Source organism: Culex pipiens, chromosome 2, assembly GCF_016801865.2.
Source record: "Culex pipiens pallens isolate TS chromosome 2, TS_CPP_V2, whole genome shotgun sequence".
Taxonomy (NCBI): Eukaryota; Metazoa; Arthropoda; class Insecta; order Diptera; family Culicidae; genus Culex; species Culex pipiens.
Window position 1 is genome coordinate 76,770,673 of NC_068938.1, and position 17,288 is coordinate 76,787,960.

Here is a 17,288-nt window from a genome sequence, read left to right on the forward strand (position 1 = left end):
GCATGTACACACGGTTATATGGCCCGGGACATGAATAATAAATTTATGACGCCCGGTAATTGATGGCAACTTGTGGGCGGCGGTTGACTTATGAGGTGGGCGGTGAGTTTGTTTTTTTGTGTCTTCATTTTGGGGGATTAATCAAACAAAAACTACCCACTAGTGAATTATTGAACGCTTGAGATGGGGGTTAGTTGGGACTAACTTGCTAAGTGCTGGCAATTACTTGGATCTGTTTGGTGGGATATTTGTCGAGCAGTTAATCGCCTGTAGTGCGGCAACCCGCATGACACACGGAAGGAAGGCTTATAAAGTACCAAGTGTCTCCATGTTGTCGCAGCGATGCTCAGATGTTCAGGGCAAAGCAATCAAACTTGCGAAACTGCGGGCATGAAACGAGCACGGAACGACTTTATTAAGGCCGCATGGGTGACGACAGCCAGCAGCAGCTACATGTAAGTGGGATTAGTTTACATTCTTTCACCATTCGGTATAAGGCACGAAAGTTGGTCTTGGCATCGCACCAGCACCACGGCGTTAAAGGAAGCGCCAGGAATTATGCAGCCATGGCTCCCTCCTCCCCGGAAGAGCATGCTTGTAAACGAAGGAAATATCAAATTACCGCTTCTTCACCATCATCCTGTGTAGTGAACTTGAGCAAACTAACCTAACCTTCAAGCCTGGGTAGACTACACAAAATAATTGGATAAGTTCTACACTCTTACAACATTGATTCATTAGAAACCTACTGACAAAATTTAGCATAAAAATTTTCAAAAACCAATTCAAAATTAATACACAATTTTCAACAGTGTAACCAGGTCCTTGTGTCTTGTTGTTTCTCTTCAGAAACACACCTTGATGAAAGGAAGATATTTCCGCGCCTTTCAACACCTCCCAGCTACTTCCGAATGTTACAGTGCTGCCAGCCAGCTTGTTACTTGAGCAGCGTGCACTCAGTCACGTGTCTTGTTTCGCGTATTGTTCACGGATTTGCAACGTGAGATACTCTGTATGGTGCACTGAAACTGGGTGAGGTTTTCCTTGAATTTGCTTATGGGAAAATCGCGCTGGTTTCTTGAAGGAAGGCGGAAAAGATGCAATAAAGTTTAATTTTTAAGCAATATTGTGATACCACTTCCTTAAAATGAGTGGGATTTTTCCACCATGTCATATCGCATTTATTGTGTTAGTTTGAAACGAATTATATCCATCGATTTCAAGGTTTTCATAGTTTGTTTAAAAAAAAGTTTCGTTTGTTCCATGACTGAAATTACCTGCGTATTAAAAAAAAAGACTAAATTTTTTGCATTCTTAACAGATTTGTTTGTATTCTAAAATAAGTAAAAATCAATTTGATAATTTTACCAGATGGTGTATAAATCAAATTGGATCTCCCGACAAAGTTGCCAGATTTCCTTGATTTCGTTATTTATTCTGAAAGCCTTCTTAGAAAACGTGTAAATATTTACACCTTCAGCCTCAAAAAGTTGCAAATGTTGCTCAAATCAAAAATTCAAAAGTCGATCCATCCTGCAAACTCTAACAAATCCATTCCCACCCTCTCTCTCTCCCTTTTCCAGAGGCCCTCAAATACCACGGCACCGGCCTCACCGACTACGAAAAGCAGGAGATCGAAAAGTACCCCGAGGTATACTACCTCGGGCTGGACGCGTGCAAAATCAACGCCAAACCGGGCAGCGCCCTCAACTCGGGCTACGACGACGACAACGGCAGCTACAACAAGGTGATCCACGACCACGTCTGCTACCGGTACGAGATCCTCGAGGTCATCGGCAAGGGCAGCTTCGGCCAGGTCATCCGGGCGTTGGACCACAAAACCAACCAGCACGTGGCAATCAAAATCATCCGCAACAAGAAGCGCTTCCACCACCAGGCCCTCGTCGAGGTGCGGATACTGGACGAGCTGCGGAAAAAGGACGCCGACGGGTCGTACAACGTGATACACATGCTCGACTACTTTTACTTCCGGAACCATCTGTGCATCAGTTTCGAGTTAATGAGGTGAGTTAGTCTAGCGGGGGGTTTAGTTCGTAACAAATCGTGCGTTTATTCGAGGAAGAAAAGCCATTTTAGCGGTCGTAGAACTCGATGCGGCCACAGCACGCACCTGGTCCCCAGCAGCGGGGTCCACACGGGAAGCACGGCTCACACATCGCGAACCAGGGCCCGCAGGTTGGGTGGCATCGGGAGTTTAGCTGGAGGGAGATTGATTTCATAATTGGAAGCTTGCAAGGGAAGAAACTCTAGGATAACTTACAAACGGTCCGCCGGGAGGGTAGAACCTCTTGCAGGGCGAGCAACGAGGCTTGCAGCAAGGGCTTGGTCGGCAAGGCATCTTCAATTCAGTTGATTGGATGCGATTTGTTCGACTATTTTCGTCTTGTTTTCGTTCTTGATTTACGGGAATTTCGCGTCCGCTTCTGCCGAAAGGTGAAAACTGAATGACATTTATGATTTTGTAGGTGATTTACATTTTTTTTTCAATGCCTGCTATGATAAAACATATATCAGAAGGGTTGTCCATCTAAAATACTGTCTATATTCTGGAGTTTTTTTTTGAAAAGGACCAATAAACCAAATTTTCAGTTTTTGCTTTTTGGGTGTTTTTCAATACCCCTTACTCAAGGCGGTTTCAAAAACATCCAAAAAGCAAAAACTGGAAATTTGGTTTATTGGAACTTTAAAAAAAAAAAACTCCAGATATTTATTTGGCTTGATTTTTGTTCTAAAATAATTTATTTATTTATTTAGAGACCATCCATAAACCACGTGAGCACTTTTTGGGAATCTGTTAATACCATTAAGTGCTTTAAACACTGCTGTCCCGATTCGCCCCAGATTACGATACCCAAAGCACAGAGTAATCAAAAAGAAGAGAGAAGTAGAAAAAAAAGGATATTTTGTGAAAATTTAAGCAAAGCATAAGCATAAGCATAAGCATAGGTGCCCACCCGCAGTTGCTACTCCGTTATTGACCAGGACCTCCAGAAGTTACATCCACGAGCCGTGGAAGATAAGTGGGAGCTATCTTTCCTCGCTTCGCAACTTCTCAAAGGCCCCTATCATGCTGATCAATACCGGCGCCGGCCACGACCAGTGGTAGGGTCACGGGGAAGTGGATGGGAATGTTAGTCCGATACTTGAGTGATAGAGACCGCCCAATCGACTGCATCTCCGACAAAGTATCACATGAGTTTTGAGGGGGTTAGTAGATGGGTATGAGGTCAGGATTCACGAGTGGCAGTGATGTGACCATGAGCATTTTGTTTATCGGTTGAAAATTTTAAATCTTAGGCAGCTGGCTGCGGAAAGATAGATAATTGATCATTTAAAAAGTTTTTTTTTTATCGAACGCGTGCCAGCCGAGCAGTAGTGCTATGGGCTGGACTTATCAGTATATTTTTACTATTTTCAATTTAGATAACGCGAGCAAATTTCAAAAATAGTAAATAAATGACGCTTTACTCTTCATAAAATCGATCGATGCCAGTTGGAATAAATTTTTACGATCATTTACGATGAAAATTATCGCGAAAAAACATGACTGCGCGTCCCCAGAAGCACTGCACTTATGATGTCCAATAAGTTATAATAACCACTCCAAAGGATATTTTGTGCAAATTTGAGTATATTTTTTAATAAAGTAAAAATGCATACCAATTTTCGCGTCGTTTAATATCCGTACTAAGAAAATTGAATTAAAAAATATCTGATAAAGCAAAAATGCATAAAAACATGCATATTTTGTGAAATTTTGGTATTTTAACAAAACACTATAATAAATTGAAAATGCATTTAAAAATTTTGCTCCGTTCGAAACCTATATTGCGAACTATGAAAATTAGATTATTTTCAAAAAATACGGTACAGTCAAGACTCTTTTATCCGAAAGCATCGGAAAAATTTCACTTCGGATAATCGAATCACGAAAAAAAAATTCTTGTCTTTTTTTTATTGTCAAGCTTAAGGACGACCCCAAAACTTCGCTAAAGTCATTTAGAATTTTTAAATCCAAGATGGCGGCTAAAGTCAAGGCCAAAGTGGCGGAAATTAAATATTTAAAAAATGCATTTTTATATTATTAAACCTTCGGATAATCAAACTTCGGATAATCGAGTCAAGACTGTATTTTGGGAAAATTTCAGTATTTTACAAAACAAAATTAATTGGGTGAAATACTTTCAACATTTTGCTTCGTTCGATACCCATATTCCAAATTATAAAAACATAAGTAGGTAATAATATTGTTAATAATATTTATAATATATTTAAAAAAAAACAACACGGTGTGTTAATTTAAGTAAATACATATCTGGAGTTTTTTTTAAAAGGTCCAATAAACCAAATTTCCAGTTTTTGCTTTTTGGGTGTTTTTGAAACCACCTTGAGTCAGGGGTATGGAAAAATACTCAAAAAGCAAAAACTCAAAATTTGGTTTATTGGACCTTTCCAAAAAAATTCCAGATATTTAACAAAAAAAAATCAAGAGCCTAATCTACAATCAAATTTGCGCAAACTCTTGCGAAAACAACCATCAAAATGATCAAGATGCCAGTTGTTGCCCTCCCAGTCTGAAATCGAAGTAACTCGGTAAGTAAACAGGGGCAACAGTGACAAACGCAACATTTTGCGATACTGCTGCAAAAATAGTGTTCTTAATTCAAAACGGCACAAAATCGACGTGCATCAAGAAAACTCGATAGCGACGAAATTGCAAAATTAAATATACTGTAGCAACACGAGAAAAGAAATGATAAGCATTTTAAAAGCTGGAACTATTTTGCAAATTCAGTGCCATCAGCTTACATCTTCACAAAACTAGATATGTGAAACAATAGCCGGCCTCCCCAGTTACCTGTTTACACTACGGGTTTTGTTGAATTGTTACCTTTTGGTTTATAATTTGTCAAAAAGATTATTTCTGGACTTTTTTTGAAAAGGTCCAATAAACCAAATTTTCAGTTTTTGCTTTTTGGGTGTTTTTGAAACCGCCTTGAGTCAGGGGTATTGAAAAACACCCAAAAAGAAAAAACTGAAAATTTGGTTTATTGGACCTTTTCAAAAAAAAAAAAAAAACTCCAGATTTGCCCTTTTCAAATGTTGCTCCAGAATACAATAAGAATGTTTTCGAATTAAAAAACAATAAAAGTCAAAACAAGTTATCAAAGAGATGTTTACTTTTCAACCACATTCTGCGACGATTTCCGAGCAGGTTATTTCGAATGAAGTTCAGTTCAGAATTAGCAAATCCGCTCTATACTTTAACACTGCCGTCATTTGCCGACAAATTGTGTTTGATTAAGGGGTTACATACATGTAGAAAATCAAAAATATCATATTTCAGTAAATTTAATAAATCCACTAAAAAGATGATTATCAATCACTCCTGAAAGTTTCATAAAGATATTTCATGATAAAATTGAGTAAGAGACGATTTACGTCCAAAATTTTGCCATGCGCAAAGCGAACTGTCGAACTTTGTGAACGGTTTTCTCTGAACACCGAGTTGATTTACGGGTGCCACGATATCTCGTGATGGGATGGACCAAATTGGTTGAAATTTGGGGTGAAGACTCCCAAGACATATTCCGTGTGCATGACGAAGCCCAATTTTGAAATTTTGCTTTTTTTAAAAAAAATACAAAAATCTTAAACTGGAGATTTTTTATACGAAAAACATAAAAATAATTTTATCTTTTTTCAAACAAACTTTTTGAAAATCGGACTTCGTCATGCACACAGGACCGGTTTAACGAGGCTTCACCAAAATTTTGAGCCGATTTGGTCAAAGCAGTGTTGAGATATCGTGGCACCCGTTTTTTTGAAACTGCAAACTATAAATACTGTAGCAACACGAGAAAAGCGCAAATAAGCATTTTGACAGCTGGAACTATTTTGCAAATTCAGTGTCATCAGGTTACTTCTTCACAAAACTAGATATGTGAAACAATAGCTCCCCAGCTACCTGTTTACACTACGGGTTTTGTTGAATAGTTACCTTTTGGTTCATAATTGGGTCCTAAAATGAAGCTTAGATTGCTGATACTATTGTTTACAGTGATAAAGCTTATTTTTCTGAGTACAATGACCTTTTGTACGACCACAAAGAGTTTAAAATGGATTTTTAAATAAATTTTGAAAAATGTACCTCACGGTCCTTCTTGACAGAAACGCTCCTACTTGACAGCTCGTTCCAAGGGGACCATAGTTGATCCATCGAAAAAATGTTGTCTTGTCAAAAAAAAATTTGCATTAAAATGAAAAAAAAGTGATCAGAAATGTTTTTTAAGCGTGTTTTTTACCGTTGTACATAAAAATTGACATAGGGCTTTAGTACCCAATTTGTCAAAATGCTTATTCGCCCTTTTCAAATGTTGCTCCAGAATACCATAAGAAAGTTTTCGAATTAAAAAACCGTCAAACGTCAAAACAAATTGTCAAAGGGATGTTAACTTGTCAACCACATTCTGCGACGATTTTTAAACAGGTGGCTTCGAACAAAGTCTAGTTCGAAATAGCAAATCCGCTTTGTAGGTACTTTAACATTGCCGACAACAAATCGAGCAAAAAATCGTGTTTGATTGACGTTCAAATTTTGTATTGTCAGTTATAAAATTTGAATGAGAACATGTTGGGAAATAAAAAGAAAAGCAAATTAAGTTTGCCTTAATTATAACATTTTTTAAAAGTAACCTACATCGGATTAACGCTTTGTAATCGTAAAAACAGTAAACCGAATACGCTAGATAACGGCTGTAAATTCCAACAGTATAAAAAGAGCGGCTCACAGCAACCCAATGTATAAAAGTCAAAAAAAGCTTCAAAATAAAAAAAAAATCAAAACAAACAAATTTGCTTCCTCTGAAACCTTCGCTTTATTCAACCATAGCTACGGGCCTTCCCGTTCCAAATTTGAAATTTTCACTACGCACAAGCGATTTCGGCCACGAAACTCCTCGCCCTCCTAGCACGGTCCGCAGTACGGACCACAGGGTCCACACGGGCCACACGGCCCGCAGGGTCCACAGGGCTGCGAGCACACTCCGTAGCAGGAGCTGTACGGTCCGCAGGAGGCCGGACAGCACGAATCATAGCACGGTCCACAGGGTCCCTGAAGGTGGAATGAAATTTCGGTTAGGACATACCTGGAAAAAACGGTTGTGGGGGGAACTTACGCAGGACGGACCGCAGGGTCCACACGGGTACGAGCAGGGAGAGCAGCAGTATCGGCGCGGCATCTTGAACGGTGGAACTTTGTTGAACGTTGAGGATGGGTACTTGGTAAAATTGGATCTTCTAAGTTGCTGCTGATGGTCCAAGAGGTCTTCAAAGAGGATTTTCTGAGTTTTCGGTTCTTCCAAACTGCTAATTTTGCTTCCGCTTTGGCCGAAAGGTGGATGTTGAATGATGGTTTGAGATTCTGCCCGGACCAGGTCTACTTCGATGCGGCTGGGAGCGCCTGGGACGGGCACTGAACTGAAATTGCGGCACCCTTTGGGATGCGAATTTTTGAGTGCCCTCTAGAATTTCACAAAGAATTTAGCCAAAGAAAAATCAAAAGAAAACATATCATAACTTGAATTTGATTCTTGAATGTATAGTTTTAAGTAAATTTCATCAATCTATCCACGTTCATAGTTCTACGAAGTCTACCTTGATAAGCTTTCGTGTATCCTTTACCGTCGTCCTTAGTGATTATTTTTAAACTTCCTGCCGCCAAAACCATTTTCGAAGCTTTTGTACCGTTTCAGACTAAAAGCGCCCCAAATCAAAAGCAGTGCTCCATCCCCACTATCTTCCAGGTGTTCGTGACTTGAAACGAAAATTCGTGATTACATATGACTACACCCACCCTTGTCACTTTGGAACCGGATTCCGAGGCACGCTCACCCAGTTCATCAAACCACGTGCAAGGATGAGTCTTGTTTTTGACTTAACTTTTTGAGACTTGAACTTGCTAACTTTTGAAAAATCAACCACCAGTTGGACGTTTGGCATGCCCTGAAGACCAAGTTCTACAAAGTCATGCGAAGGCTAGACTGCGCTACTTTTGGAATCTTTGATAAAACAAGGAAATTTTCCGCGTAAATCAAGGTACCCCTATGGGCACTCCCAAAAATTGGCCAATTATGGTGTGAACTTGAACTGCCTTCAAATGCTTCCAGCCGAAGCGAATCGCAGGAATCGATCTTTTGGTACCCTTTGCTTTCTAGGGTTCCGGCGCGTTTTGCCCGTGAAAGTGCTGACTAAGAATGAGGCTGCCAAACATCGTGGAACGGTCCTAATTTATGGTTTATTGGCTTGTTGTTCGGATGCGTGTGATTTATGCAAAAGTCTTCTTATCACTGTGAAGGTTCATGATTCTAAGTAATTGTTTTAGCTTTTAAAACATTTTTGTTTTAGTCAAAAAGGAATCTTATTATTATTTTTTTATTAATCTTGTTAAAAATGTTTGTCAAGCATGCCAAAAACAAAAAAGGTTTTGGCTTGGTCGAGATTTGAGAATTATTTATTTTATTATTTTTTCCTCAGATTTCGGTCATTCGATTTTTTTTGTATTTTTTAATCCGACTGAAACTTTTTTGGTGCTTTCGGTATGCCCAAAGAAGCCATTTTGCATCATTAGTTTGTCCATATAATTGTCCATATAAATTTTGCAGCTGTCCATATAAAAATGATGCATGAAAATTCAAAAATCTGTATCTTTTGAAGGGATGTTTTGATCGATTTGGTGTCTTGGGCAAAGTAGTAGGTACGAATACGGACTACACTGGAAAAAAAGATACACGGTAAAATAAATTTTGTGATTTTTTATTTAACTTTTTGTCACTTAAACTTGATTTGCAAAAAAAACTATTTTTATTTTTTTTAATTTTTTATATGTTTTAGAGGACATCAATTCAGAAATTTTCAGGTTGTGCAAAAAATCTTTGATCGAGTTATGAATTTTTTAATCTATACTGCTTTAAAAAAAAAAATCGAAATATTGGTCGCAAAAATTTGTTAACTTAATTTTTCGATGTACAATCAAATTTGCAATCAAAAAATACATTAGTGAAATTTTGACAAATTGCATCGTTTTCAAGTTAAATCCATTTTTAAGTGACTTTTTTGAAAATAGTCGCAGTTTTTCATTTCTTTACATTGGTGCACGTGTTTGCCCACTTTTGAAAAAAAAATTTTTTTTGAAGAGCTGAGAAAATTTTCTATATTTTGATTTTTTCGACTTCGTTGGTACGACCCTTAGTTGCTGAGATATTGCCATGCAAAGGTTTAAAAACATGAAAATTTATGTTTTCTAAGTCTCACCCAGACAACCCACCATTTTCTAACGTCGATATCTCAGCAACTAATGGTCCGATTTTTAATGTTAAAATATGAAACATTCGTGAAATTTTTCAATCTTTTCGAAAACAAAATTTTCAATTCTTTGTATCAAGACTAACATTTCAAAAGGGCCAAACATTAAATTTTAGGCCCATTTAAAATGTTAGTCTTGGTTTACGCATGTTGAAAATATTTTTTTCGAAAGGATCGGAAAATTTCACGAATGTTTCATATTTTACCATTGTATATCATTGGATATCGACATTAGAGGGTTGTTTGGGTGAGACTTAGAAAACATAAAATTTCATGTTCATATTTTTTTCGAAAGTGGGCAAACATGTGCACTTATTTAAAAAAATGAAAAACTGCGACTATTTTCAAACAGATTCCTAAAAATGGATTTAACTTGAAAACAATGCACGGTATCAAAATTTCTCTAAAGTACCTTTTGATTGAAAATTTGATTTTACGTCGAAAATGAAGTTGAAAAATTTTTGCGAACAATATTTCGATTTTTTGAAAAAATCAATATTGATTAAAAAATTCATAACTCGGTCAAAGATTTTGGCACGACCTGGAAATTTCTGAAAAGTTGGCATTTGATGTCCTCTGAAACATATAAAAAAAATAAAAATAGTGTTTTTTTGCAAATCAAGTTTTAATGATAAAAAGTTAAATAAAAAATCACCATTTTTTTTACCGTGTATAATTTTTTTTTCAGTGTGGTCCGTATCCGTACCTACAACTATGCCGAAGACACCAAATCGATCAGATTATTCCTTTCAAAGATACAGATTTGAATTTTCATGTATCGTTTTTGTATGGACTGCTGCAAAATTTGTATGAAAAATTATATGGACAAACTAATGGCTTTTTTGGGCATACCGAAGGCACCAAAAAAGTTTCAGCCGGATTGAAAAATACAAAAATTAAAATTGAAGAAAGAGACCAATTTCGTAGAGAATTGCTCTGTTACATTTTTAGAATTTAGGCAAAAAAATCAAAGTTGTTATAATAAGAAATGTTTTTGCAACAAACAATAAACAACAATAAATTCCACTAAAATAAAATAACATGGGGTTACGGAAAATTAGGTATTGGAACAAAATGAGCTGAAGAAACCATAATTTTTAGTTTAATTGTTTTTTTTAATAAGATGGTTGATTCTGGTACCAATAAATTTAAAAAAAGTGTATTAAAACTGGTCTTTAATTATTTCTAAAGTATTTGTTTTTTTCCTCAAAATTATGAGTGAAAACAACTCAATTCATGAAAATTAAATGGTCGATGTTGAGGTAATGCTTTGTAAAATTCCTCTTTATTTTGATAAAATGCATGTAAACAAAACAGAACAAAAAACAAAATTGACATTTTTTTCTAAATTGTTTTTGAAAAATGTTGACAGCAGGTACAGATATATTTCATGAATATAAACAGCAATTTCACAATAAATTATCTCCCATAAAATGGTCAAACATCTTTCCTGAGAATAATGCGTCTTCGAAAGATAAACCATTTAATGTAAATGTGAACAAATTGACCAAAAGAAGAACGCCTTTTCAACGACTTCATCTCAAATGAAATAACAGGATATCGTATCATTAATTTTAACGAATCTATGACATTTCCCCGAAACCCATATTACCGAAGGGACATTTCCCCGAATGCCACTTTCCCGAAAAGACACTTCCCCTTATAGTCATTTCCCCGAATTCCATTTACCAGAATTTCCCATTTACCCTAATCGTCCACATCCCCGAAAGTCATTTTCCCGAATAGGCCACAATCCCGAATGCCACTTACCCGATTAGTCATATCCCTGAATAGTCATTTCCCTGAATGCCATTTCCCCGAACGAGGTCAAGCGGAAATGCCCGGTGCCCCGGAGCGCGCGCGCTCCTGGGCACCGGGCATTTCCGCTTGACCGCGTTCGGGGAAATAGCATTTTATAAGAAAAAAAATGATGGCAATTTTTATCACATCAAACCACATATAATATTTCTTGAAAGGTTCGTATTGGCCTTGAATGATCAACTTTCTTTTTGGATTCACTCAGAACAGACGTAGCATTTTAGGGGGGAAAGAGTGTTGAAAGGATTGGTACTATTCATTCATATACAATGAATATTGTTACAGACTTTTTGTTATATATTCTCAAACCAAATACTTTTTACTTATAGACATGATAATAATAATGCAATAGAAGTTTTGTTATTTTTTATGATTCAGAAAACATACCGTGCGATTTTCGTAGTACAGAACCCCGTTCACACTGATCATTTTATTCACATTGCTTGTTTTGGATTTGGCGAAAAGTATAATCAACAAAAACTTTAAATAAAATTTGTACCAGCCTGAACCTATTTGTTCGATTTTTGGGTTCTTGAACACACAACAACTCGATTATCCGAAGGCCTCGGAAAAATTTCACTTCGGATAATCGAACTTCGGATAATCGAGTCTGGACTGTAATTGGGTCCTAAAATTAAGCTGATATTAGTGTTCACAATGATAAAGCTTATTTTTAAAGTACAATGACCCTTTTAACGACCGCAAAGGATTTAACATGGATTTTTAATTCAATTTTTAAAAATTCACTTCCCGGCCCTTCTTGGCAGAAAAGCTCCTACTTGACAGATCGTTCCAAGGGGACCATAGTTGATCCATCGAAAAAATGTTGTCTTGTTAATAACTTTTTTTTTGCATAAATAAAAAAACGTCATCAGAAATGGTATTTTGTTGTTCAAAAAAAATTTACAAAGGGCTTTACTACCCAATTTACAACATTTAATCAACAGAATACCCGAAAAAGCTGTTTGTTCGGTAAAATTGAGAGAGAAAATAACTGTTAGTCATGGAAAAAGGCTTTAGCGAAAATAAAGATTAGGGAATATGAAAATTTGGGAAAATTTAAATTTAAATAAACGGCAATTAGCGTAAGTGTCACATCGGGGAAATGGCATTCGGAGAAATGGCCGATTAGGGGAAATGGCATTCGGGGATATAGCCGATTATGGGAAATGATATTCGGGGAAATGGCATTCGGGGATGTGGCTGATTAGGGGAAGTGGTAGTCGGGGATGTGGCCAATTAGGGGAAATGATTTTCGAGGAAATGGCATTCGGGGAAATGTCATTCGGGAAAATGAGCTAGACCCATTTTAACTTCATCAAAATGATGAAAAGTTTTTGTTTTATTTTTTTATTTTGGCACAACATTTTGCATGCAATATTGATTTTCGTTAAACAAAATACTTTTTAAAATTCTTAAGAAATAATTACACAAAAATCAACAAAAACGTGTTCAAAAATTATGAGTAAAAATTAGTGAGTAACAATATTGAAATTAGCTTATTCAATTTATTTTATTGACGTGGCTTTAACTTTGTATCATTCAAACGTATAAATTAATAACCCGTTCATAACCCCAAATGGCTGGCGAATGGTTTCCCGAGACAATGCCAAACGGGAAAAAAATTAGAAAATCCGGTCCGACGCAAACTTTTCTTATCACAGAGCACAATCAAACGGGCCGCACGCGGGGAAAAAAAGTTTTCCATTTTCATGGCTGTTTAACTTTCCAGCGCAGCGCAGCTTTCCGTATGACATTTAGCTCCTGCAATTTTAATGGGTTACAGCGAGCCAGCTTTGCCGGCATGACAAATTGGCCATAGCCATTTAAAAATAAGCTCGTCTTCTTCTTATTGCTCTTTCTTGAGTACGCCACAGCATGAAAATGTCAAAAAGTCACAACAGTTATGGAAAGCTCGTTTGACTTAAGTGAAAGTTTGTCGTCTCTTGGAAGGACCGTTTTTTTTCTTTGCCTAAAAGATCAACGGCGGTAGATAATTAATTAGGAAGTTGGTGGGACCTTCCTCCCCGCCTCCCTCCACCTTAACGGGTCTGTTGAGGCTATTAAATCTGGTTATGGAGGAGTCACTTTGCTGTGATAATTGCCGTTCTGGGAGGGAAATTATATCCATTTCTTTTCTTTTTTTTTACGTTTCCTGACTCGTGCCAATATCAAATTTGGAAAGTTTTCCTGAATGGCGGAAATTTGTCTTTTAATTTTAAATGGCACCCAGTTGAAGAGTAGAACACAAGGTAGCATTTGTCAGGAAGTTGACTGTTCAACTGAAATTATTTAAAAAAAAATCCATTTTAATAATCAATAATTATAAAATATATTTTGTAATATAATAACTCAAACACGAATTCACCCAATTACGTCACTAATGACACTTTACGATGTCGACCTTGTAAGTGACCACTAAAGAACGAGCTTCTATTCTGGTATTTTTAACGCTCAGAGCTTGATTGCAAAAGTTGAGCTTTTTCGGAGCTGTTTTATGTTGTTTTGCTCCGCAAAATGAAGTCCACGGGTCGACACAGGAGCGCAAGCCCAAAACACATAAATCAAAAATTTTCCTCGCTGCCAAATAAAAGGCTGTTTTTCGGTGCCAAAAATAGAGCGAGCTTCCCCCCTCTGTTTGGAATTGAATGGGGCGGGAAAACCCAGTTACGGCACCACGACCAAAACTGAGCTGTTTCATTCAACGGGAACACACAACGAGGATACGGATTATCCCCCTTTGTTTCAGTGACAGAAAAGCTTGTCAGAGCAACGAAAGCACGCCAAATGTTGACCCTAATTGGATATTAACGGAAAATGTACAAATAGATAAGCCGGTAGTCTGAAACAACAACCGATTTTGATGTAAACAGAACGGAAACTGTTGGTCTTTTGTATTCCAAACAAATTGATATCATTATAGACAATTTGTTTGGTAATAATTCATTTGTGTGTGTACCTTTTCATCAGATGCTACAATCTTCAATGAATACGGCCCTTAATATTTCGTTTGTCTAGATTTTTTGGGATATCTGAGTTTCTTTCGATGTTGAATTTAAAAAGCTCAAAATTGAGTGTCCAAAAAATAAAACTAAAAATGAATATTTATCATGAAAATTCCGGAAAGACATCAACACAGTTCAGTTTGTGTGAATTTATAGGGTTTATGCCATTTACCGTCCAACATGCTCAAATTTAACTTTGCGGCACCATTTCTCATCGCTCTGATTGCTCACACATTCACACATAAGATGAGAGCTCAACCGCTTAACGAAAGTCGCCACAACCATCTTTTCACCTTAACGTTTTCTCAGCGCTTAAGTTATATAATCGCTTTCAACTACCGGCAATATATTCTCTTGCACATGCTTTAGCTTTTCACGATAAAAATAATCCCAAAACATGTAGTTATTCAGCAAGCGCTATCAACAAAACAAACGCCCTGAGTCACTTGACGTTTAACCTATTCTCGTCGAAGGCTGACGGAAACCGAGGGAGAAGCGCAGTAAAATGAAGAACAAAGGCCGGCCACAAACACTACCAGCAGAACGTGTTAGAGTGAGTCTGTAATGCCAGGAGAGCTTCTATGGAAATACTACTTTTAACCTTAAAGTTGTGTACAAATTATATGAACTGACAGTACCTGTCTGCAACACAAGTGCGCTGAAAAAAAACTAGGCCGGTAATAGAAATAACGTGGGCTCCGCAGCATTCTCGTTTGACCAGAATAGAATTTGAAAATATATTTTTAAAAAGGTGCAGGTGGTTATGTTACACATGACCAATATGACAAAGAACTTTGTATGAGCCTCTTTAAATTATATCTTTTTCGTTTAATTTGATCATTTTATGTTATTGTTACAAACGCGATTTCCATTTTGTAGTCCTGGCGCTTAATATAGTGAAACAAAAATGAAATTTGGTTTGCATTCAGGGGTTGTATTTCTAAAATTAATATTATTATTGTTATTATTGCTTATTGCGAGATAAAATCAAGATTTTACATCGCTTCGACTGACAGGAGGTTATGGCCGACGAAATACCGCGTTGTAAAAATCAGCAAGTCGACATCATCATACTATCTTGTCGTACGTCGCTTTCTGTCCCAAATTTTGGTTGAAGTAGGTTGCCGGAGTCCCGAGTTATAATGGAGTATTTCCATTCGAGCAGTTTTGCTTTTTTCTGCAATGTACAATGGGAGAACTGTAATTTCTACCACTTGAATCCGGTGCTCCATTACAAATGTTTACGGTAATCTATTGAAACTTCTTTTATATTCATATGCAAAGAGACAAAAATGCACGGAGTTTTTTTTCAGATTTCGTTGAATATCTCAGGATTGAAATCGAATTTTGGGGATCTGTGAGGGTCAAAAGGTGAGGTATTGTGAGCTGCACAAAATGGCGTTCTTAACTCAATTTGGCCCAAAATGCACGTACGACAAGTTAGCTCGACGACGACGAAGTTGAACTGAAATTCAGCATTGATTTGCCTGTCAACCTGGTTTATTTTGAATATTTTTTCTTGCGGCCATATCAGCGTGCGGAAACTATAATTATTGACACCCGCGATTATAACATTGTTCAGAACCAATCGATAAAGCTAATTTTTTTAAGAAACTTTGTACGACCACAAAGGATTTAAAATAGATTTTTAAATATTTCAATTATTAAAAATTAAGTTCGCGGCTCTTCTTGACCGAAAGCATTCTACTTGACAGCTGGTCCCAAGGAGGCCATAGTTGATCCATCTTAAAATGTTGTTTTTGCATTAAAATTTTGTTTTTTTTTACCGTTGTACAAAAAGAAATACATAGGGCTTTAGGATCCTATTCTGTCTTAATATCCATTTTTATGTCTAGTATAAAAATCCATGATGTTTGGTACCCAATGAAACGTTAGTGTATCTGGAAAGCGATTTATCATGTAATTTGCATAAAAGTAATCAAAAGTTGCATTTATTATTGTTAATAATTAAAAATAATTCAAGCCAACCGTGTGCGCTAGAGCTGGGAGTTATACGAGCATGCGCGCTTGAAAAACAAAAGAAACACATAATTTTCTTGCAAGTTGACCCAAAATAACTGTCAAAAACACCACTCAACGCTTCCACACGACCACCATCACAGTCACAGCCAGAAAAGAAGCAGAAAAAATCGCTGCGAGTGAACTTCGCTGTGTTCGCGGCCGAAGATTGCGGTTTCCTCACCTAGAAGGACACCGCTAAAATTTGTGCTCGTCAGCTGCCGATGGAAACTACCGGCAAGCAGAAATTCCGCGATCCCGCGCGCTTCGTACAGGTACCCGCGGAAAGGAGGTATACTGTCCGAAGTTGGCGCCGCCACGAAAGGTCGGGTTGAGCAGCAAGAACGAGCGTCGCAGAAGTCTGGTGAATCTGCTGGAAGCGGACTTGTCAGCGGTAGGCACGGCCAAGCAGCTGAAACGTATGCCGCGAGAAAGTCGGCGAGAACAGCACGGCTGGATGCGATGCGGTCGGAGAGTGAACGGACGGAAAGAAGGGACCGAATCGGGGACGCCGGCGACAGTAAGAAGAAGTGGGTGTTGAGGAGAATGATGTGGAGGATTAGGGGGTTTAGAAAAAAATGTTTTTCAAATAAATACACGTGTAAAACATTAAAATTGGTTTCTTTTGCTTGAGTAAGCTGCCGAAAAACACCCCCTTTCAAGTTAGACACAAACCCTTCCGAGTTGGAACCTAAACAGTGCTTTGAGTGAGTGTGCGAATGTATGTGTGAGCATTTAAAGACAGGAAAATTGATGTTTTCAAAGTCTCACTCAAACAACCCACCGTTTTCTAATGTCGATATCTCAGCAACTAATGGTCCAAGTTACAATGTTAAAATATGAAACATTCGTGAATTTTTCCGATCTCTTCGAATTTTTTTTTATTTTTAATCCAAGACTAACATTTTAGAAGGGCGTAATATTGAATATTTGGCCCATTTAAAATGTTAGTCTTGATTCACTTGCACTTTTTTAAAAAAATGAAAAAGTGCGACTATTTTCAAAAAAGTTGCCTAAAAATGGCCTTAACTTAAAACGGTGTACTTTATCAAAATTTGACTG

The 17,288-nt window shown here is 37.3% G+C and overlaps 3 protein-coding genes across 6 annotated transcripts in view; 1 reads left to right on the forward strand and 2 right to left on the reverse strand.

Annotated features, from left to right (window-relative positions):
- LOC120413530 (dual specificity tyrosine-phosphorylation-regulated kinase 2) overlaps positions 1-17,288 on the forward strand; it is a 220,987-nt gene that overhangs the window by 175,998 nt on the left and 27,701 nt on the right. For all 4 annotated transcript variants that reach the window (XR_005604955.2, XM_039574404.2, XM_039574405.2 and 1 more), the window contains one exon: positions 1,584-2,025. Coding sequence is in view for 3 of the 4 variants with exons in the window: in XM_039574404.2 (XP_039430338.1) it covers positions 1,584-2,025 (442 nt within the window). In the remaining variant the exon portion in view is untranslated. The remainder of the gene's footprint in view (positions 1-1,583; positions 2,026-17,288) is intronic.
- On the reverse strand, positions 2,047-2,473 carry LOC120413533 (male-specific sperm protein Mst84Db-like). Its single transcript, XM_039574407.2, has 2 exons — positions 2,282-2,473; positions 2,047-2,219 (listed from the first exon to the last, which is right to left on the reverse strand). Exons 1-2 carry the CDS (start codon positions 2,357-2,359, stop codon positions 2,094-2,096), a joined length of 204 nt encoding a protein of 67 aa, XP_039430341.1. The 5' UTR covers positions 2,360-2,473; the 3' UTR covers positions 2,047-2,093.
- LOC120413532 (male-specific sperm protein Mst84Db-like) lies at positions 6,876-7,431 on the reverse strand. The gene is made up of 2 exons (XM_039574406.2): positions 7,200-7,431; positions 6,876-7,135 (listed from the first exon to the last, which is right to left on the reverse strand). The coding sequence occupies exons 1-2, from the start codon at positions 7,260-7,262 to the stop codon at positions 6,989-6,991; spliced, it is 210 nt and encodes a 69-aa protein (XP_039430340.1). The 5' UTR covers positions 7,263-7,431; the 3' UTR covers positions 6,876-6,988.

Bases quoted from the DNA above. Each gene is read 5' to 3' on its own strand.
- LOC120413533 (XM_039574407.2), bottom strand. From the start codon at position 2,359: ATGCCTTGCCGACCAAGCCCTTGCTGCAAGCCTCGTTGCTCGCCCTGC. The intron at 2,220-2,281 runs GTAAGTTATCCT...ATCTCCCTCCAG, and splicing joins ACCCTCCCGGCGGACCGTTT to CTAAACTCCCGATGCCACCC.
- LOC120413532 (XM_039574406.2), bottom strand. From the start codon at position 7,262: ATGCCGCGCCGATACTGCTGCTCTCCCTGCTCGTACCCGTGTGGACCC. The intron at 7,136-7,199 runs GTAAGTTCCCCC...TTCCACCTTCAG, and splicing joins GACCCTGCGGTCCGTCCTGC to GGACCCTGTGGACCGTGCTA.